The 23199-nt window shown below is 41.3% G+C and overlaps 1 protein-coding gene across 2 annotated transcripts in view; it reads left to right on the top strand.

Moving 5' to 3' along the window:
• Positions 1–23199, top strand: part of CMC1 (C-X9-C motif containing 1) — a 67063-nt gene extending 43864 nt beyond the window's left edge. For both annotated transcript variants that reach the window (XM_019497741.2, XM_014603149.3), the window contains 2 exons: positions 18435–18525; positions 22892–23199. In XM_019497741.2, the coding sequence (XP_019353286.1) occupies positions 18435–18525; positions 22892–23012 (212 nt within the window). In that variant the 3' untranslated portion in view covers positions 23013–23199. The remainder of the gene's footprint in view (positions 1–18434; positions 18526–22891) is intronic.

Below are 23199 nucleotides of genomic sequence, written 5' to 3'. Positions count from 1 at the left end.
GGCACCTGTCAAGAGATGAGGTTAGGGTTACAGCTTGCCAAAACTGGGTAAGCGGCCCCCCACCCAAAATAATTGCCCGCCCCTGGTTTGAAGCCTAAAGCAGTTTGTAAGAGTGGGGCATTGGTGTGTGTGGCAGGGGGGGAGAAGGGAATGTAACTATATGCATCAATATGGGGGCTTAAGAATAGTATACTATACCATACCCATGTTTATGTTCTTATTTATGCCAGCATAAATCTGGAGTGACTGCACCAAAGTCGGCGATAGCATTTCTCTGATTTTAGGGTATGACAAACCCAGTCTCAACTCCTTGGTGCTTGGGCTTTTTTTGGACTCTCAGGTTTTTTTACAAATACGAATTCTGCAAGCATGAAAGTTATGCAAACTGAACTTCCAGGCTGAACTTGGTACAGAGAAGTGTTCCTTATAGAAAGGTTTGTACCAGTTTTTATTAATGCAGGCCTAGTCATGCTGACAAAATTCTTTATCTGGTATGAACTGTTTCGTGTCCATGACAGTCAGTGCTACAGAAGCAATACTTGGTAGAATGCTGGCTATTCTCTTGTTACAGCAAATTACTTGGGAATTTAGCCTGCAAGATCTTGGTTTTGACTGACAGTTCTCCTTTTTCCATCTCCCACGTCGTCTCTGCCCATTTCTGCTCATGCCCAGATAGTGGTTTTCAGAGAAGTAAAGCAGGAAAGCCCTGCATCTTGGGCTCAGCCAGGTAATACCCAAAATGGAAGGGATTTGCTCCTCTCATTAGAGATCTTGCTGACTAAAGCAGAGTATTTTCTCCCTGGGTCATTGGGTGAGTAGGAGTTGAAGCAGACCCCTGAGTTGCTGTTAATTAGATGAAGTTATATTAAACTGAACTTGTCATGGGCCAATGGCATCACCTCCATAATTAATTTTGTAACAAGCTGCCATTAAGCAAGTCACTTAAACTCTGGTCTACAAAATTACCAGATTTATGCTGAAGGTAAAGGTGAATTCATTTGAAAAATCAAGAAAATGTAAGTGCTTTTACCTAAAAGTCAAAAAAAATATATACCAGTTCAGAAGGTTGTCTTGTGTCTCTGAAACCCTAAGTAAAAAAAAAATTTTTTTTTTTTACATCTTTACAATGTTTTCAAAATCATTAACAGTCGCATGTGAAGAAAGTGTACTGACCACGTGCAAGACTGACTAGTGTTTTAGAACGTGATTGAAATAATTCACTGGAATTGTCTTGGTTGCAAAAGCTTTAATTTAGGTATGCAAGCAATCAGATTTTCGTGTTAGTGAGACTTTGATCAGATACTTACAGTTAAATTCCTCAGTTGAGGTCTGAAAGAATTGTACTTTAGCTTTTTGTTTCAGTCTGTTAAGAGAGGTTTTCCTTTTTAATGCATTTTTTTACAGCATGTTCATGGCATAAAAGTGTGGACAGAAACAAACTTCAGATAAACTTAAAAGAATAATGGAAGCCAGTGTTTAAGACAGTTCATAAAAAGGTGTTATCAGAATAGATAAGCAAGCACCCCTGGTTCATTGTGTAGAATGCACTCTCGATAAACATTTTCCATGACACTTACTTATCAATATTGTTCATACTTGGTGCATATATGTCAATAGATTCTGTCACAACATTTTCAAAGCTACTGGAAAAAATGGATGTAGACTTTTAACTGTTGTAGCCATTGTTAGGTTAGCTAGCAGTGCCGGATTTAGGTTTAAGCTACTTAAGCTACAGTTTAGAGCCTTACAATATGAGGAGCCTCTAAATGAGAAAAAAAAACCTGGCCATTTTTGTTCTAACATGACAAAAATATACATGTATATGGCCCCACAGTTGTTATTCATATTAAGTTCATAAATTTGTGCAGAAATAACAATAATTCATTTTAAAAATTAATGAAAATTGATTTTCATGGATTTCATGGGTTATTTTTTATCATATGGGGCCTCTTAAACTGGACATAGTTTAGGGCTTCAGCATGTCATAATCCAGCACTGTTAGCTAGCATTGGTTTGGTTTTTTTTCATAATCTAGCTACTCCCTTGACAACATCACAATGAAAATTAAACTCTACCTACTATATGCTGTTGTAATTTCAACAACTGTCTTTGGCTGTGAGACCTGGATGCTCTCTAGGGCTTTGGAAAAGCGAAGTAAGACCTTTGAAATGTGGTGCTTTAGAAGACTTCTACACATACTCTACTTTGCACGCAGAACAAATGAACCTGTGAAAAATCAAATCGGACAAGAAGTTGGCAAATATGAACCCTTACTCAAAAAGAAATATGCAGTGGTTTGGATATGTAACAAGAAGGCCTGGCACCCTTACCATCACCATCCTGCAGGGTGCTGTGGATGGACAAAGAAGAGGAAGACCTAAGACAAGATGGATCATTAGCATCCCAGATGGGATGGGATTAAAACTGACTTGATCGTACAAGGGCTGCAGAAGACGGGGAAGAATGGAAAGTTATTGCTACTTCAAAGGTGCTTCAGTGGGTTGATGCATCTTCAGGACTGACTGACCCATGTTGTTAACATTTTAACAACTGCTGCTTCATTCTTATTTCTTTTTAATTTTGGGTACAGGTGTATTTTAAATAACAAATAATTTAATAATAAACTCGAGAAACCATTGAAACTGATAAACTAGATAGTGTGCTCCTCTGTCACTTCACTGATGAACAAATATAAACAAATACGATAACATCATAGTTAAGGAAATTAGACTTTATTGTCTGCCTAATCTCTCTCTCTTTATTTTGTTTTTACAAAAACAAATGCTTGTATATCTTCATAGTAGGGCAGCCTTAACTAGGCCTGAAAATATTCTTCTTGTAGTATAAATATAAACATAGAACAAAATGTACAGAGGAAAAACGCTAAAAATTGTGGGCCAGATTCTGTCACCTTTACTCCTGTTGAGCGATACCTTATGCCATGAGAAATGCTCCACAGCTGTGTGCACCCTTAGAATATAAGACCACTTTTAAAACTGGATGTTTACTTCTTTTCCAAGCAGTAGAAGTATGCGTCTCTGGAACAGTGCGTATTGCTCTTCTGGAATGCCCAGGTTTAGCTGAGATTATTGCCCTCCTTCCTGTACCTTTGCACAGCTTGTGCTTCTCTGAACTGAAAGACTATTTTGATTGTCTTGCTCTAGGAGAGAGGCATATGGTGGATGGAAAGTTTTGGCATTATTCTCCTCTGTCCCCTGTTGTTGAAGGCTTTTAGAATCATAGGAAATTAGGGTTGGAAGGGACCTCCAGGGGTCATCTAGTCCAACCCCCTGCTTGAAGGAGAACAGTCCCCAGCTAGATCATCCCAATCAAGGCTTTGTCTAGTCAGGTCTTAAAAAATCTCCAAGGACAGAGAGTCCACAACCTCTCTGGGTAACCTGGTCCAGTGTGTTACTACCTTTTTTCCTGATATCTAACCTAAACTTCCCTTGCTGCAACTTGAGACCATTGCTCCTTGTTCTGCCACTTTCGTTTTGCTCAGACAAGAAAGAAATAACTGTTTGTATTTTCTGCTTGTTGTCTTTAATTTTGAATGGTGAAGATCCTTCCAAGGAAAGTGTAGTAATTTATACTGAATACAAAAGTGCGTGCTTTAAGCCATAGCTGCTATAGTTGTAAAGATTCCAGATGTGCAACAGTTTCTGTTTTGGGGTGGATTAAGCTGTCAGTTTTATCTCCATCTGGTGGTGAGAAAAGGTCTTGTCTTCAGAATATGATCCCAATTTGCTGGTAGTGAAATCTGCTTTTATAGACTGACTTTTTTTTTTGAGGCTGGAGTTCAGCTAGCAGTCACTATGAGGCAGCTGTGTTATGTATAATCTGTTGCACTCAGTTTGTGTTCAAGTGGGCATTTTCCTCCAAAGGAGTTGAAGAAATAGGGACTGAGGGTGCCCTGAACTACTCAAGTTCAATGTGAGGTGTTCATATAAGAGCAGGCATTGATGGGCAGTAGCCATAGGGGAGCTTGCATTTGCTCCAGTTCTGCCTCTTCCAGCACAGGGTACTATAAGACTTGGTGTCAGATATTCTTAGTATAGTGTGGGGAGAAAAATTAAATCATCGCTCTCTGAAAGGAAGCGCTTCTTTAAAATATCTTGGTCTAATAGGTTGAAGTTGCCTCTGACATGTACAGGGACCTACCCAAATTGAGATCACAGATAGATAGGTAATTTCATGCACCGATCGCAGCACCACCTGCCATTTTTACTGGTTTATCGTGGCAGGGTCCCCTGTTCCTGATTGCCCAGGTGGTCCCATCCTTCACTGCTGGTTGGCAGAGGGCTTCCCTTCATGAGACTCTGCCCCTAACCACTGATTGGTGGAGAGGGGTGGTATGAAAGGCAGCCATTGGCCAATCAGCAGCAAAGGGAGCAGCTGCCACCTTGGCTATTCCCCTTCCTGCTTCCCTGCCCCCTTGCTCCAGTAGACTGTGAGGCTGGGTGGTTTTCACTGGGGAGCCAGCATTTTTTTTTTAAATAAATTGTTTTTATTCCCCGTTTCAGGTATTGCCTTTGCGTCCTTCTTGGCTCTTGCTCTGTGATTCTTACTCATCCTGTTGTGAGAGAACTTGTTTTTCCCTTGAGGGGAATTGTGGGAAGGGCACTGGAGCACTGTCAGCATTCATATGATCTTGCCTGTATCCTCATTGCAAAGTAGCAGGTTCAATCCTGAGCTAAGCACAATTTAAACTTTAAGTCAGTTTCAAAGCACAGATCAGTACTTTTCCAGGTGCTGTGTGTAGATATGGGGACAGGGTAAAAACGTATAAAGGAGAATAGGTGAAGACAACAGTATAAATATGCTGCTAGGCTTCAAATGCCATTTTCTTTTCTTATTGGCTTTTTATAAACAAGTTCTCTTTGCTTATACAAGTTGGGCTTTTGGAAGTGATTGACCTTGCTAGTTAAAAAAGGCAGATGTTTTGTTCAGAAAGACACCTACAGAAGACAAGGTTTTTAGGGATATCTCTTCAGGTCAAATCAGACATAAACATATTTTACTCTCTCTTGCCCTTTTATAACTCACATGCCTCAATATTTGTCTTTTCCTGTTTAAATATATGTTCTGTTTGAATTGTAGTGATCATTTCATCATTTTACCTTTTAGCAGCAGTAGAATTGTATACTGCTTGTATGCTCAGTAGTGGTCAATAAGTTAACCTCAGTTAGTATAAAATACAGTGTGATTGGAAATGTATAGTTTCAGCTGTGATTATTTGCCAGTGATTTTTCCTTACTTACTTTTATTTTAACTTTAGAATTTGAATTAGCTTGCCCTTTCAGTATATCTTTCTATATGTCTTCCTTTTAAAATTCTCCCCTTCTTGCTCCCCCCACAGAGAGATTTCCTTTAATACTTTTCAGAATTCTCAGTACTTGTATATGATGATAATACATAGCACAGTATATCAAGATGATAAATATGGTTCACAAGCTGGATGGAAAAATGAATGTGAATTATGTATTGGTTACTGATTTGGTGCCACAGTTGCATTTGTGTTGTACATACAGTGTAAAAATGGCTGCATCAGAGAGAAGAGCAAAAGTCTGTCCCCAGTTTCCCCTACCATCATTAATTGGACATTGGACTCTACCCTGAAGCATGGTGGCTTATTTTTCCAAAGCATCTTGCTTTAATCCTGATTTTTATAGCTGAGGATAATCTTGCTATCCATTTCAACATTGAGTCCGTTTTGCTAAATTCTCAGCCTCAATTATGGTATTTGGTGACAAGTTCCATAAGCTTTTTCTGCATGGCATAGAATATTTCCTGCCTTCTCATTTTTATTGAATGTTTCAGGTCTAGGCTCTTGTGTCATCAAAATAGGAACAGAAGTTCCAGATCTACCTTCTTTGTACGTTTCATTTTGCATTGCATAAGAAAGCGCCTAAGAACTGTGGTATCTAAATGCTTAGCAGATAAAATAGATTTTAATTTGTGCAGCTATTACAAAAGCAGTAGAGGAATGAAACATTAACAGACTTCCAGAGCTATGCTGATGTTTCTGGTAAACAAACAAGGAAATAAAGACATTCCTGTGTTGAATGCCTTATGTCTCTTAAATCAGGCAAGGTAAAAACAAGAGCTTCCTGGCTTGTTAGAAGAAAGGAGATGGCCTCAACAAGATGCCACAAGAGGTGTGAGCAACTGTTTGGAAATAACCAAAATATTTTGGAGAACATTTACCTTTTGTTCTTGGAGGCTAAAGGAAAAGCAGTCTTAGTCCAGAGGCTGGACTAAGAGGCTGCAATTAAACTTAGACAGACTACAGAGGTGGGCGGATGGTAATAGGATGGGCTTCAATGTAGATAAATGCAGAGTGCTGCACCTGGGGAGAAGGAATCCACAGCATACATACAAGCTGGGGAGCTCTCCCCTTGTGAGCACAGAGGCGGAAAGGGATCTTGGAGTCATTCTTGACCACCAATGCCAGGTCGCAGCCAGCAAAGCCAACCGTACCTTGTCATGCATCCAAAGATGCATCTCAGGCTGGTACAGAGAGGTGATACTCCCCCTTCTACGTGACATTGGTCCAGCCTCAACTGGAGTACTGTGTCCAATTCTGGGCACTGCACTTTAAGAACGATGTGGCCTGCCTTGAGAGGGTTCAGAGGAGGGCCACCTGCTTGGTTGGAGGAAAAAAGGGCAGGCCCTATGAGGAGAGGCTGAGGGACCTGAACCTGTTCAGCCTCAGCAAGCGGAGGCTGAGGTGGGATTTGGTGGCTGCCTACAAACTTGTTAGGGGAGATCAGCAGCAAATAGGAAGAGCCCTATTCTCCCCAGCACCACCTGGGGTGACGAGGAACAATGGCCAGAAGCTGCTAGAGAACAGGTTCAGGTTAGAGATTAGGAGGCACTATTTCATTGTCAAGGTAGCTAGGATCTGGAACCAACTTCCTAGGGAAGTGGTCCTCGCTCCTACCTTGGGTAAATTCAGAAAGAGGTTGGATGAACACCTGTCTGGGGTCATGTGATCCCAGCGTGTGCTCCAACCAGTGGCGGGGGGGTTAGACTAGATGATCTATTCAGGTCCCTTCTGACCCCTAACTACTATGAAACTAGCCCAGAAGTAATGCAAATGAAGACCATTCTGCATGCTGTTGCGAGCATTTAGGAGCAATGTCATAAGGTTGGACCTAGAGCCCCCTCACAACTGTCTGAGATTTGTAGGGCTGTTAGTAAAATTAATCTGATTTCTTTATAAAGCATCCTGGATTCTCATTCCAAGATGTCAGTCCTTCAGTTAATTTCTCAGCCTGGTGGTCACCAGTGCTGCTAGTCTGTGGTAGGTTATGCCAGCTATACTGCTGCTGCAGTTGCACATGAGCTGTCTCCCTCCCCTGTCTCTTTGGTGTTTCATAGCTACTTTAAAGATCAGGCAGGAGGGAAATGAGCATGTCACATGGTTGTTCCATAGTGCCTACTGCAGGGCTTCACGTACCTTCTTATCTAAGTGGCTATCCTAAGCAGATGTTGGTGGAGACAGGATACTGGATGAAATGGTGTGAGCCAGCATTGCAATTTCTTTGTTCCTAAGTATGTGTCCCCTACAATTTGAACTATTTAAAATTGGTTTCCAGGATCTTGATACATGCAGTGGTTCAGCTGATGGCAGATTGTTCAAAGAATTCTACTTACTGACAAAAGCAAACATCAAAAATACCCTTTATTATTTCCAAATGCTGGCTCTCATGTGCGTCTCATGTGGGTATTCCTCTCTGTCCTGAGACACACAACTTCTTCAACATTTCATGCTGGAGTCTGAGATACTCTCCAGTGTACTGTAGGATCCCTGATGACATCTACTTCAAGTGAAGACTGCCATTTTATGCTCAGGGAATGCTGTTAGGATAGGAAAACAGGCTTTTGACAATGGTGAATAACACCCCTTTTCAGGAATTTCAGCTTTAACCCTCTCCCAACCCTGTGAAGCATGCTATTTACTGGTTATTTTTCTGAATGCCACCACCAGTTCATAGATAACTGTATGGCTCGGTTTAGCTTGGAATATTGGGGAGCAATGTATAAATAAAACTGTTTATAACAAATAGACTACATGAAGGCAAATAATCTAGTTGATCAGATAACAGAAGTTCATTTAAAAAAAATTGGAGTTTACTTTATGTCAATTTTCTGTTTGCCCTATATAAGATGCATTTAATTACTTCATTCCATCTCCCTGTATTCAAATTAATCTGCTTCTTATATATATTGTTGCTCAAATTAGAATAATTCTTTAATCAGCTGTATTATGCATGCCATAGTAGACTAGAATAGGAAAGCCACTCCTGGCATACTGACGATGCATATATTTTATTTGTTGTTGTAATTTAAAAGTAAAATCAGAAATATTGATTTCTACTTGACTGGAGAGATGATTTAGTTTGAATATCAGACTGATCTTAATCAGGTGAGAATTAATTGAGTTGGAGGTATTAGATATTCAGTGATGTTAACTGAACCATGATCAATCTACAGAGAAGCTTTCTTTTGTACTGTGTCAGAAATATCAAATAGTTCATGCTCTACAATGTAAAAAAACCTTTTCATGTTCATCCTACTACCTCCCTGGCTCATTAGATGCACCAGTAAATCTGTTCTGTGCACACTGAGTAATCTTCAAAGTAACAAGCTAATAAATCCCAATTTAATACAAAATTAAAAGCATAATAACTTTGTCATAAAACACTGGTAATATTAAAATGATACAAAACTTTATATTTTGTAAGATGTTTAAAGTCTTGTTTATGTCCCCTTCTATATGTGAGCTAGACACTCTTTTTTCTCTGTCCTGTAGTTCTAAGAGTGTGATGCAAATCTTATACACGTTTATATTTTTTCTTTTTTAAAGAAATGATAGAGATATAATATTAAACCTGGTCTAGATCATGATATACTCTTTTTTTTATTGTAAGAGTGTGATAGCAGTATCATAAGTGTTGAGAAAATATAAATGGTGAGATAACACCTCCACAGGACTTGCTCTTAAGTAGTAAAATTGTAAGTCTTTAAATAAACTATAGCCAGATCTGAGAAGATCAGTTTATCGTGTTAATGGGGAATACTTCATTTTTAAATATTAAAAACCCTTAAAAATGAATGTACAACAATTGTTTGAATTTACCTAATAATTAGATTGCACAGCATGCTGACAGTGTAAAGTTCTAGGTGAGTGCTGTATATTATCATTAAAATGATTTATTAGCAAGGTATTTAATATGGTCATTAACATGTTCAGGTTTCTGCCTATGGTTTTTGGTGTGAATATGCAAAATAATGACAATTTCAGAGATGCTGTTTAATGTAATTTCTGATAAAATTGCTTAACTCACTATGATGCTATTCTCTTTGTATCAGTGTATGGGTATAATATTTCTATTCTGCCTGTTCAGACATGATAAATCTTAATTTAAAAATGTATATCTTGTCAGTGTTAAGCATCTTTTTAATAGGGAGAGTCAATTCATGCTTGCTAAATCCATAATTACCATTAAAACATAAGCGATTTAAAATGAAGAAAGCAATGTTACTCCTTAAAAACAAAAACATAGTAGCATTCTGACTTGTCCCTTCATTTGAAATGGGAGAATTCCAGCTTTCTAAACCATTTTAAAATTGGGGGGTGGGGGGAGAAGATTATTTACTAGCTCTTTTTCCTGCTTAAAGACCTTTCAATTCTATATTTTTAATAGAAACTTCCATACCTGCTCAAATATGGACACAGCTAAAATGTAAAAAATGTAAAAAAACCCAACCCCAAACACTGGAACATCAGTCTGTTGTGGTAGAGGCCACCTGCGTACCGCTGAACTTCATGTGCAACAAGTAGACCACTAAAGAAAAACTTTAAGTGCCTAGTGTCATCCCCCCTACTGAACACTTGACATCTGAAGCAGCGGTAGGGTTTCAGCAGTTGGTCAGTAAGCTGCAAGAAAATTTTAAAGTTAACCTGCACCTTGCTTAAAGATTCTGTGATACAACTTCATCTGGTGTAATGGATTTATGACTGTTTCCACCAGACATTGATATGCCCTTTTAAACTGACATCCAACAAGCTTTTCCTCTTATAATAGAATTTATTTTCAGTCCTGAAAAGGCACTCTCATCCCCTATTGTTTGAAATATGACCATAACTTGAGTAGGGATGGGGGGGAGACCCAAACCTCTTCTACAGTTGCTAGTCTAAAAGTTTAGGAACAGAGAAATACAGGAGGTTTGTTTGTTTTTTTTTAATCAAATTATAATTTTACATGATTTACTTGAATCCAAGATAAACGTGTCCTGTTCCACCTCCCCACCCCAGATACCATAGTTTGGGGGTAAAGTCTCATATTGGATTTGAGTATTGGCCCGGGGGCAGGCAGCTATGACTTCTAGAGCTGCAGCCACTGGGTGTTTTAGCCTAGGACCAGGGCCAGAGCTGCTGCTGTCTGACCGGGCTGGCTTGGGATGGTTTGTTTGGTGTGGGAGGGGGAAGTGCAAGGGGGAACCTATGTATCGTGCAGTCCAGGAGGTGCATGGAGGAACAGCTCTGGCCTGAGTAGCCACCTGGATGGGACCAGAGCTGGAGATAGAACCACACATAGGGTAAGTAGTGGTGGCAGGAGCAAGTGGCTGTGAGAGACGAGGCAATAGACAGAGCACCAGGAAGAGGGCATGTAACAGGTAAGCATGGGAGGAGATGGCAGACAGCACAATGTATAGCCTGGGGGGAGCTGGAGCCATGATATAGGGTAAGTAGCTGCAGGGAGGGCAGGGAGATGGGCGCCAAGAGGCACAGGCATTATGGGGAGGGGACAAAAGGCAGGGAGAGTAGATAGGGTGAGCAGGCAGCAGGGGAAGAGTGGAGGAAGCCCAGTTGCTTGCTCTCTGCCATTGCTTTCCCCACCACTGTGGTGGGGGAAGGATGGGGGATAGGACACATTTAAGCCAACTCTCCAGAATTAGACACTATACATGGAAAATTATAATGAATTTATAATTTTCCATGTACAGGATCTAATTATTTGGTGGGGAAGGTTGGCTTAAATTTGAATTAGTCTTGGATTCAGGTAAAGACAGTGGTGTCTCTCTAATGTTTGTTTGTCAGTTTCAGGTTGAAAAACTTGCATCTTAAAACATACATGCACAAGTGCACGTGCTCACTATTTCCACTCCCCCCCCCCCCCCGGAGACTCTGTGTACCTTGCTGCCCGCCCCCCCCCCCCCAAAAAAAAAGATAATAGAACCCCATATATGGTCTTAACTCTTCTCACTTTGTTTTCCATTTGTTCCCCAAACTCTCCTGCATTATAAGGGCATAAAATATTCCTGGAGCATGAACAATGGGCATTCAAACTAAACCACCAACACAAAGCACTCTTCTTGTATCCCTGTCATTTTTGACAAAGATTGATGAGCTGTAAATATCACAATATCCTCATAATACTGGCCACTTTGCTTGGTTGCTGGAGAAGCTCTAATACACTGTTTACCAAGATTTTGTGGTTTACACTATACCACAGTGAAGTCAGCCACTCTCATGCCTTCCTAATTCAGCTGCCAGGTTTTGTTGATCACTTTTGCACACGTGCAGCAATTGCATGATTCGCATACACATGGACAGTTGCGCCCTTCCTGAGGGGGGATACCTCATAGTTTGGGAAATGCTGCTGTAATCCAAGCAAAGCATTCTCTGATCTAGTGCAGCATTTACATTTTCTCTACCTTTATTATGAATGTTTACTAAAATATTTTATTTACATTGATTGGGGTAAGAGAAGATTCCATGGCCAACCTCTTCAGAGCTGCTTTCTGCTGCTCTTTCCAAGCAGTGCTGAATCTGCCTCATCAGTGGGCATATATTTCAGATGTAGATGCCTCCTGTCATTTAGCAACAGTGTTGACTGCTTTCCTAGAGGCGGGGAGCTCTCATTCATTCAACATGGTGCTTTCTCATATTTACTTACTTAGCTGGTCACTAATGTTCTATGTCTGAGCTTGTACCAACAGCAGGAACAGTCATCCAAGTTGGGGATCAAAGCCAAAAAGTAGTAGTTTTTACATACTAATCGGATGTCTGTAGTTTAGCAAGCCAGTGTGGACATCCATGCAGACCCTTAGGATAAGGAGTTTTGCAGAGTGACAAACGGAGAATACTTATTTAGGCAGACCAGGTTTCTTTGACAGCTCAAACATCCATGAAATAGTGGTTGTTCAGTTCAGTGACCAAGCCAAATACCACCACCACCAAAAAAACAAAAATTGAATTTGTAGTCAATCCAAAACGGGAATTTTTGTCTATGTTGGTAAAATGAAAAAATGTTAATCTGAAACATTTAAGTCATTCAAAATTAAAGACTTTCATTTTAGATTACATGACCCATATTCACCTTGTAAAAATGGATATCAATTTTTAAACTTTTTTAAAAATGAAAAGTTAAAATTTCACTTTCAAAATATCAAAACAAAATTAACTCTTTGGGTGGTTTAGTACATTAGTAGTTTGAAGATATGCAAAGACTATTTTGACTTTTGCTTTTTGCTTTTTCTCCAGCTGAAACTAGCTCTGAAATTTACAAACAGGTGGGAAAGTTCAACTAAATTCATAATAGTTGGCAAAGTTACTATATCCCTTGTCCTAAAAGACAGCCAGTATGACTTGCAAATTGTTGACTGGGGAGCTTGGAAGTAAGACTGAAATTCTCATCCTTGTAAGTTTAATGGTGGTTTTCCCATAGATTTCAGTGAGGGTAGGTTTTCATTCGAAGTACCTAACATTGGACAAACTGGCTGCCTTATTCTGTGCTTTTAGATGCCTGACTGGCTCCTGCAGGAGGAACTACTATTACCTGCAGTGATTCCCAAAACCACTGAAAACCAATTAGTAGGTTTCTTTTTAATTAATAAACCCCATTTTATGTACTTCAGTCTCCACCTCAAATCTGTTTTTTATTTTTATTTACATATACTGTTTCCTGCCCTCACAAAACTGAAATCAGTATTGAAAGAGTACCTGTTCCTTATTGAGACTGTAGTATTAGGGAATAGCTGTAGTCAGTGTATGAAAGGGGTAGACCCCCTCCAGAGTTCTGATTTCTCTTAGTAGCTGTTAAAGTCATAAGTTTAATTTTCTATATATTTTGTAATTACATTGTTTATATTTGCCTTTTTCACACCTGGCTCCGTACCTTGACGCTACCATTCTCCAATACCAGAATCACCAGAACCAAAAATGTGGCGGTGACTGTGAACATGAATTTCTATTTTTGTCATTTTGAGTTGACATTACATTTGAAAGCATCATGCCCAACCTATGCAGTTATTCCCAAATTTAGACTTTTAAGGGAACTTCTGATCAGTGTTTTAGAGGCTATTGGTTAATTGGGGGAGAGGGGATTATAGAAAATGGAATATAACTAAAAATAGCCCCGTTCTCATGTCTCCTAGTAAGTTTATGATGAACATTTATGGCCAAACATGTGATGCATCCCCATCCTTTACACTGCTGTTAGAGGATTTCTCAAGTGCTAGGAATAGAAGGAGAGAGGACTAATTAGATAGTGTGTACTCATGTGGGGAATCTCATACACTGTCTCCTGCCCCATTTTCCTTTCCTTGTTAAGCATCAGCAACATTAAAGCTATATAGCTTGAAGCAGTTTTATCACTTTGTAATGACGCTTTTTACTTGCATGGCCATGTACCACAACCATGGCCTTCTGAAACTAGGGAATGCTTGCTACTGCAGTTCAGGTTTGTTCACTGGGACATCACGCCTTTAACCAATCAAGGCTGTGGTGAACTAACAAGTGAGAGGGACCTCCTGTTGTCTTCTGCCTTCTTTTTACTTCACAGCTTCCAGAAGGAATGATTATAACAATAAAAAAGCAGCACAGCACTTAAGCCTGTGTCTATAGGGACTATGAATCAGATTGTTCACCAAGACGAATCTTAAGCTTGAAACAGCTTTTAATGAGAGAAACACATTTTATTTATTTGTTATTTGACTATAGCTCTCTTATATGAAATGGCGATTTAGGAACGCACTGTAAAAGTACTCCAAGCAACAACAAAAAAAAGCCATAGATCTTACTACCTACACTTTTTATTACAACATATTTTGCATATCTAATATTTCTAAGTTTACAGGCAATACTGTTCATAAAATGTGGGGTACTATTTGTTCAAAAAAAGTAAAAAAAAAAAAATTACACTATTCATGGATAATTTGCAATCTAAAACATAAATGTGCACAATCTAGCTCTTAACTACTGTACTTGATTTCTATGTGAAAAGGCTCTCTTGGGCATTAGGCATCTTCTCTTCTCCCAAATACCTCCTTCAAATTCACTTTTTTTAAAGTTTTTCAGTGCTAATTAATTCATGGTAAAATGCATTGTAGAACATCTGCATTGCTTTGCTGTTTATATGGTGCTATTGGTACATTCATAGTTCTAAAATGTATTGCCTGTCTGGTTGTGTGTGTGCTCCTGCTTAGTTGTCCTTCAGTCACAAGACTGATCTGAAGATAGCATGATGATGGGGTATGTGTGGGGGGTGGAGGAGAGTTGGGAGGAAGAGAGACTATTCAGTATTGATTTGTACATATACTTGCATGACTTTGGGTCATATACTTTGGATCAAAGCAAATCTTGCTCATGGACAATAAACAGCCTGACATTTTAAGAAGCCATGTTCAGACCTTTTTCAAAATATGTTTAGCACTGATGATGAGTAAACTTACCTATGTTTGTACATAGCCAGAACTTTGAGCCCGGACCTAGTCTTTAGTTGCTGCCTTGTATTTTGGCACTAGTTACAAACAAGTATTTCCTTATATACTAAAATCTCAAGCCAATAGCTTGCTATCATTTAACAGGGTTGCATTAGTTCAGTATGTGCAAAAAGCACGAGAAGTTACATTTTTGAATATATTAATATGCAATTTAGGGAGGTAGAGATTAGAACAACAAAGGTGCATATTCAGTGTTCAACATGCCTAATTTATTTTACTTTTCGTATTCTGAGAGCCTGAAAGGTCCTGCTTTTTTGGAGTTATGTGTTTAAAAAAAAAATGTATGTACTGATGATTCATTAATGTAATTATTGAAACAGAATCTTTGGAAGTGTCCCACGTACAAGTGGTATTCAAGGGCTTTTGAAAAAAGGCAGTCAGAAGTAGTATGGGGTAGTGGTGACAGCACTGGACCTTAACTTGCCACATCTCTGTTTTTTTGAGGGCTGCTTGAAAAAATGAGACTTCCTTCCACAAGAGATGATATAGCCAAGTGGTGCTTAATTGGCTTAGTAATTTCTGTCAGCATTACTGTATTAGCATGTTGTAATTATTGTGCTTGGTAATTTTGGAAGCCCTAATCATAAAAGCACTACAACATTAACTATCTTAAAGATCAGGTAATGTAACACTAATAATGTAAACCTTTGTTATTAGCTACTCTTGTTGGTGTTCTATCAGATATCCTTCACACTGTTAGTGTTAACACTAATAGAGTAATTAATGTTTCTCTTTCACAAACCATTTCATGATGAAAGCAATAACTTAGTAGTAAGAAAGGTAGGAAGGAATTTTAGAGTTGGATTTGTTATGCAATTCTCTACAATTTCAGAAACTGGTTGTTGGTGTTAGCAGCATCCCAGTATATGAATCATGTTAATGGATTTGTAGGATTTGAAGGAAAGATCCTAATTAAAAACCTTGTTGCCAAATAAGTGACAAAGTGCAGCTTTACATGCGTTTCAGGGTGGGGGGGAGTGAGGGTTAATTAGAACGGCTCTCAGGAGCCACGCTAGAGCACCCACGCCGTCTTGTGTATTCAGCATCCCATGTTTCAAAATGGCAGCAGGGTGCTTTAGCTAAAGCTCATTCAACAAGCTTTAGTTAAAGCAACCCCCCCCCCCCACGCACCTTTTTGAAACGTGGGAATGCTGAATACACATGACACCATGGCTGCTGGAGTATTTTATTTAGAATGCATCGGAGCAGGTGTTGGGCAAGTGCCTAGGTGTCCAAAGTTCTTAGAAATAGTTAAAGGGTCCAGGCCAGTTGCGGATATACTTGAAGATCAGACCTGATGAATGACAAAATGTTTATTCCGTTACTAACTGTATACGAGACAAATCTACAACCAGAAGTATGTAGTGGTTTGTTCAGCTTAATTCATGCATTGCAAACTTTGGATACATTTTGTTGCATCTCATTTAAAGATAAGATATTGCCAGAAAGGGAATCTCTGTATTGCATGTGATTAGGGAAGGCATCTGGTTTCAAAAATGCTTTCAGTATCATTTCAGAGTCTTAATTTTTAACTTAAGAGCTCAAAGCCAGCCATTGGTCAAAAAGCAATGAGGCCAACCAAACGTAGTACATGGCATAAGCACTTCTCTCATGTACAGGAGCGAAAAATCAGAAGTAGCTAGTAGAATAAATGTCACTCAAGTAATGTAAAGGTAGTTAGGAGTTAATGGCTATAATTATTTTTCAACCACCACAAAGATAGAAAACATTATAGTTTCGTATTGTGGGTTTTCTTTTACAACAGTATATGATCTGCAGACACTAGCATCAAGTTTAGAGTGCTTAATTTAAAAAGAGTGGATTCTGTCACATGGTAGATATTAAAAAAACAAAAAAGTATGACGTGCATCCCTGACTGAAGTGTAATGATGTAATGATTGAATTTCCAGAAGTTCAGAACTTGCTGTCTCTAACCTTTTTGTGGGCAACCCCTGGAACCCCAAGTTTCTCCCCACTGGCCAACTATTAAAATCAGGCTTGAGGTTGCCCTGGGATAATTCCTTATCCCTGCAAGCCTCAGCTTTACTACCCTTATACTAGAGCCCATAGCTGCAGTGAGGGGATCTTTGCCAGCCCTAGGTGGCTTCCACCTTGGGTTTTGAAGTAAACATTAGGTCCTCTTTTTCGTGAAAAGGGCTAGCTTGGGTTGGCCCAGAGATCGCTCTTTCCAGAAGCAATCGGTAAGGAGACAAAATAGCGAAAGGATTTATGTTGCCAAAAAGAATTTATGAGCAAAACTAACAAGAACTTTGAAGACAGACAGAAAAAGAAAACAAGTACTTTCTTGCTCCCTCATCCAGCTACACACTAGCCTTCTTGAGAGTCCTGGCTGGTTTTTTAAGAGCTCGGCCTGCTACTTTGACCAGTGTTTTCAGAGATCAGACTTCCTGCTGATTTGACTAGCCCTGGGTGCTGAGGCCTCTGACCTTTCTTCAGCTTGGGGAAAATTCAAAAGACCTGAATTCTATCACAGCTAGACTCGAAGAAAACTCCAAGCCAGCCCCCTACATCAGCACTATTTTAATTGGTCGAGACCTCGGTACGCTGCAGAACTTTCTGGTCCCCCAGCGTCCCTCTTGCTATGACTGGCCATTTCTCTCCAATGGTTCTTCTATAGAGGAGTTGATTTCCCCACTACAGGCAGACAAATGCCACAGGTGTCTAACCCAATAATATCTCCTTCTGCCTGTGTCTGGAAGTAGCAGTTGTTCTTATGCATCCTGAATTCCCTTGGCTAAACCATGTCCAGAATTATAAAGATATACATTGGAAGCATTGTACTCGGCCTTAGTGAGGCCGCAGCTGGAGTACTGTGTCCAGTTTTGGGCTCCACAATTCAAAAAGGATGTGGAGAAGCTTGAGAGTCCAGAGAACAGCCACACGCATGATCAGAGGTCAGGGAAGCAGACCCTACGATAACAGGCTGAGAGCCCTGGGGCTCTTTAGCCTGGAAAAGCGCAGGCTCAGGGGTTATCTGATGGCCACCTATAAGTTTATCATGGGTGACCACCAGTATCTGGGGGAACGTTTGTTCACCAGAGCGCCCCAAGGGATGACAACTAGGTCGAATGGTCATAAACTACTACAAGACTGTTTCAGACTGGACATAAGGAAGAATTTCTTTACTGTCCGAGCCCCCAAGGTCTGGAACAGCCTGCCACCGGAGGTGGTTCAAGCGCCTACATTGAACACCTTCAAGAGCAAACTGGATGCTCATCTTGCTGGGATCCTATGAACCCGGCTGACTTCCTGCCCTTTGAGCAGGGGGCTAGACTCGATGATCTTCCGAGGTCCCTTCCAGCCTTAATGTCTATGAAATCTATGAAGTCTATAACATAATCTATACACTGATAAAAGTGACAAATTGATACAGCATAACATGGGCTTTCCAACAAGACTGAGCAATACCATATTGGTATAACAAAACACAAGAAAACATTAATGATACCCGACAGACCCCCAGAACATAATGGGGTTCATGCCATTTGCCATTTTGCCCAAATAGGTTAATTTGGGGGTCATCTACCTAAAATCGTAATGATTTACCATATTGCCCTATAGAGATTCATAGCAGGGGAGAAGGCAAATTTACATATGCATGTTTTTTATCATTTCAGATTTTACTAAATGCTGCCAAGAGACTGGCTTTTTAATGGTGATAAAGTGTCAACAGGAAAATGCAGCACTGAAGGAGTGTCTAACTGCCTAGTAAGTCAACATAGCATAGTCTTTGCTTTTCCAAAACATATATGTTACTCTCGTGATCTTAACTAAAAAAAAAAAAAAGAAAATAATTCCTATAGGCAGCATTTCATATTCATTATTCAGAATCAAGATAAGTCTCAAAAAAGGTACTTCATTTTCCAAATTATTCTGGAGTTATTGAAGATGCTACTACACCTTTCAAACAGGTTTGCAAATCATATGACTTAAGTCTTCCACAACTGAACCTAGTTTAGTGCATCTCTCAGGAGAAAGCATTATTTTTCTGGATCAGACACACAAAAAAGTACCTGTAGTCAACCTAGAGCATCTCTTTTTTTAAATAATTAAGTAGCTTCATTTAGGACAGGGGTGTCAAACTCTCCCGGTCCTCTGGGTCAGATCCAACTGCAGGGCTTCCTGTGGAACAGGAACTCAGCAGCATGAGAGCTGACACAGTTATTGCTTACTCTGCTGCCACCAACATGCATTCCCTGTAGGGCTCTATACTCAGGAGTCCCAGGGTGGTCCCCACTTCTTAATTCCTGGCCCTTCCGAACCACTGGGCTGGTTGAAACGGCTTTGCGAGCCAGATCTAGCCCATGGGCTATATCTTTGAGACCCTTGACTTAAAGGCCAGGTTTATTACTTAATATATTTTACATGGTTCATATTTATCAGGTAAGTGACATGGGCCTGGGTACCGCTGGGATTAGGGGGGCAGTCCATTCATCTTCAGGAGGCCTCAAATGCCTCTATACTAATGCTCGCAGCATGGGGAACAAGCAGGAGGAACTAGTCCTCCTGCTAGCCAGCACCACCCCAGACATAGTGGGGCTCACCGAAACGTGGTGGGACCCAACGCATGATTGGGCAGTGAATATCAAGGGCTACAGGCTCTAAATGAAAGATAGGATAGGCAGGAAGGGTGGCGTTCTATGTCAAGGAGCAACACACATCCACAGTAACACTGGGTCAGAGGAGGAGCAAACGGAAGTGCTCTGGGTTAGAATACAAGGGGGTCGGGGAGAAAGGGACTTAATGGCAGGGGTCTACTACAGACCACCCAACCAAGGAGAAGATCGAGACCAGGAATTCTTAAGTCAGCTCACGGAGATAGTTAGGTCCAAGGATGTGATCATCGTGGGTGACCTAAACTTTCCAGACATCTGCTGGGAGGAGCAAACAGCCAGGTCTGACCACTCACGTAGGTTCTTAACTGACATACAGGACCTCCATCTAACCCAGGAGGTACACAGCCCCACCAGGGGAGACGCCTTGTTGGATTTGGTCCTGGCCACAGGCGACGACCTGATACGGGGTCTGCGGGTGCTTAACCACCTGGGCGATAGCGATCATCGTCTGCTGGAATTCACCATCCAGCGCAAGGTGGCGAAAGCCTCCAGCAAGACAGCAGCCCTTGACTTCAGGAGGGCGGACTTTAACGAGGTGAGAAAACTAGTGGGGGAAGCACTGAGGTCCCAGAGCAGGAGGGAGTTGAGTGTCCAGGAGGCGTGGTCGTTCCTTAAGGAGACAATCCTTCAAGCTCAAAGGGAAGTAATCCCTACACGAGTCAAAGGGGGCAAGAGGGCACAAAGGCCCCCATGGCTCACCAAAAGCATCCAGGAACATCTCCAAATGAAAAAGGAGGCGTACACCCGTTAGAAGGGAGGGGCCATCACAAGAGAGGGCTATACCTTGGTAGCTCGGGAATGTAGGGGGGCGGTCAGGAAGGCCTAGGCAGAAATGGAGCTGGGACTAGCGACCCAGATCAAGGACAAGAAGTCCTTTTTCAAATACACAGGGGGGCAAAAGAAGGTGCCAGGTAACGTGGGGCCTCTGCAGGACACGCTAGGAAATCTGGTCATCTCACCTGACGGTAAAGCTGACATATTCAACAATTTCTTTGCCTCCGTATTTCTGAGGAGGGACCCGGATATATCCCCCACTGGCACCCCCGAGGGCCGTGTGGGTGGCACACCCAGGCCTAGGGTTAATGAGGACCTTGTCAGGGAGCTTCTGGAGGGACTAGATGTATTTAAATCCGCAGGTCCTGATGATCTCCACCTCAGAGTGCTGAAGGAACTAGCAGGGGTCATTGCGGGACCTCTGGCACAGCTCGCCCGAGCGCCATGAGTGCTCGTAGATGTGCTGGAGGACTGGAAAAGGGCCAATATGGTCCCCATCTTCAAAAAAGGGAGGAAGGAGGACCCAGGACACTATAAGCCCGTGAGTCTTGCCTCAGTCCTGGGGAAGCTTTTCGAAAGAAATATCCTGGCAAATGTCCAGGAAGGGCCAGCAGGGGAGGTTATGCTCAGGGGCAACCAGCATGGGTTCATTAGGGACAGGTCTTGTCAAACCAACCTTGTGGCCTTTTATGACCAGGTCACCAAGTCCTTGGATGCAGGTGTTGCAGTGGATATAGTCTTTCTGGACTTCAGGAAGGCCTTCGACACAGTCTCTCACCCTGTTTTCAGTAAGAAACTAGGAGACAGTGGTGTTGATGCCTACACGGTCAGATGGGTCACTAACTGGCTGGAGGGCCACACCCAGAGAGGGTCTTATTCGACCTGGAGGGACGTGTGCAGTAGGGTTTCCCAGGGCTCGGTCCTCAGGCCCACACTATTCAACATCTTCGTCAGTGACTTGGGTGAGGGGGTAGAAAGCACCGTGTTCAAATTCACAGATGACACTAAGATGTGGGGTGAAGTGGGTATGCTAGTAGGAAGGAACAGGCTGCAAGCGGATCTAAACAGGTTACAGGGGTGGGCCAATGAGAACAGGATGGGGTTCAACACTGACAAGTGCAAGGTACTGCACCTGGGGAAGAAGAACCAGTGGCACACCTACAGGCTGGGGAACTCCCTTCTCGCCAGTGTCAAGACAGAAAAGGATCTTGGAGTCATCATTGATGCCACAATGAACATGGGCTGACAAAGTGGAGACATGGTCAGGCAGGCCAAACATACCTTGTTGTGCATCCACAGATGCATCTCAAGCAGGTCCAAGGAGGTGGATCCTCCCCCTCTATGCAACACTGGTCAGGCCCAGTTCTGGGCACTGTACTTCAGGAGGGATGTGGCCAATATGGAGAGGGTCCAAAGGAAGGCCACCCGCATGATCAGGGGTCAGCAGGGTAGGCCCTACGAGGAGAGGCTGAGGGACCTGAACCTGTTCAGCCTCCAAAAGAGAAGGCTGAGAGGGGATCTAGTGGCAGTCTACAAATTAGTCAAGGGGGACCAGCAGTCATTGGGAGAGTCCCTGTTCCCCTGAGCACTCCCAGGAGTTACAAGAAACAACAGACACAAGCTAGCGGAGGGTAGTTTCAGGCTAGACGTCAGGAGGTGCTATTTCACTGTCAGGGTGGCTAGGACCTGGAACCAACTTCCAAAAGAAGTGGTGCTGGCTCCTACTCCGGGGGTCTTTAAAAAAAGGCTGGACGAACATCTGCCCGGGGTTGTTTGACCCCAGTACTCTTTCCTGCCTCGGCAGGGGGTCGGACTAGATGATCTCCTCAGGTCCCTTCCACCCCTACCAACTATGAAACTACTGTAGAGCGAGTTATTTTTGACACATCGATGTTCAAAAAAGAAAGGCAGTCACTTGGTATTACTACAAATAGGAAACAGATGGGACTAATTGAAGGAAGCCTTTTCCCTCTTTTTAACTGAAAATTGTCCCATATTTATGAAAACCTGTTTACAACATTAGGACCGTTGCTACAGATGGTGGTGGTAGGGGGGAAAGTATTTTACCTTGGTTTCAAAGAGTAGCACTGAGCTGTTAAACTTTTTCTTGACCATTGACTGTTATCAAAGTCTGAAGGAATGATATTTTTTCTTATTTTTCTTTTCTGTGGCAGGTGCCATAAACTACCATACTCACCCAAATCCAAGATGACTTCAAATTTAAGATGACTGCCCAGTAATTAGGTTCTTTATACAGAAAATTTACATAGAAAATTATAACAAGTTTCCAATAGAATCTAACTATTGGAGGCTTGTCTTAAATTTTGTCCCTGACTGCAGCAGTGGGTGGGTGGGTAGGTAGATAGCCTGACCCCCACACCTTGCTCCCCTGCCCACATGCCCTTCATGCCTTTCCCTTTTGGGGATTGTATTTCCAGAAGTGCTTTGTTGTATCCTTCAGCTATGTCATGCTTTAGGGCCATTCTGTCCAGTAGTGCAATGCTGGAAGGACAGATGCAGATCTGAACTTCAGATGCTTAATACACAAATTGCACATAATATTTACACTCACTGTAGCACAATATTAATTAGTGGTGATAGTATCACCTTCAGTTTTATATGTACCTGTTCTTCAGTTAAGACTGAAGCCATGGTATTATTTGTATTTTGTCTTTTTTTTCTAGCTACTCTGACCCAGCATTTTATGAAGAATGCAAAATGGAATATCTAAAGCAAAGAGAAGAATATAGAAAAACTGGAATTCCTGCTAAGCGGAAACAGCAGAAACTTCCTACATCTATGTAACTAAAATATGAAATCAAGTTCTGAAATCTCAGTTGTGTTATCTGTACACATTTTGAATTGGTAAAATGAGCTAATCAGGCAAACAGACTTATTTTTTTTAAAGCGTCTTCTAAGCAGGATTTGAGTGAAAAATATAGAATGAATGCATCTCAGGTGTATTGGGAATAAATAACTTACTATGAATATA

This window comes from Alligator mississippiensis, chromosome 5 (genome assembly GCF_030867095.1).
Source record: "Alligator mississippiensis isolate rAllMis1 chromosome 5, rAllMis1, whole genome shotgun sequence".
Lineage (NCBI taxonomy): Eukaryota > Metazoa > Chordata > Crocodylia > Alligatoridae > Alligator > Alligator mississippiensis.
The sequence above is the reverse complement of the archived record's forward strand: the minus strand, read 5'-3'. Positions and strand labels throughout refer to the sequence as shown.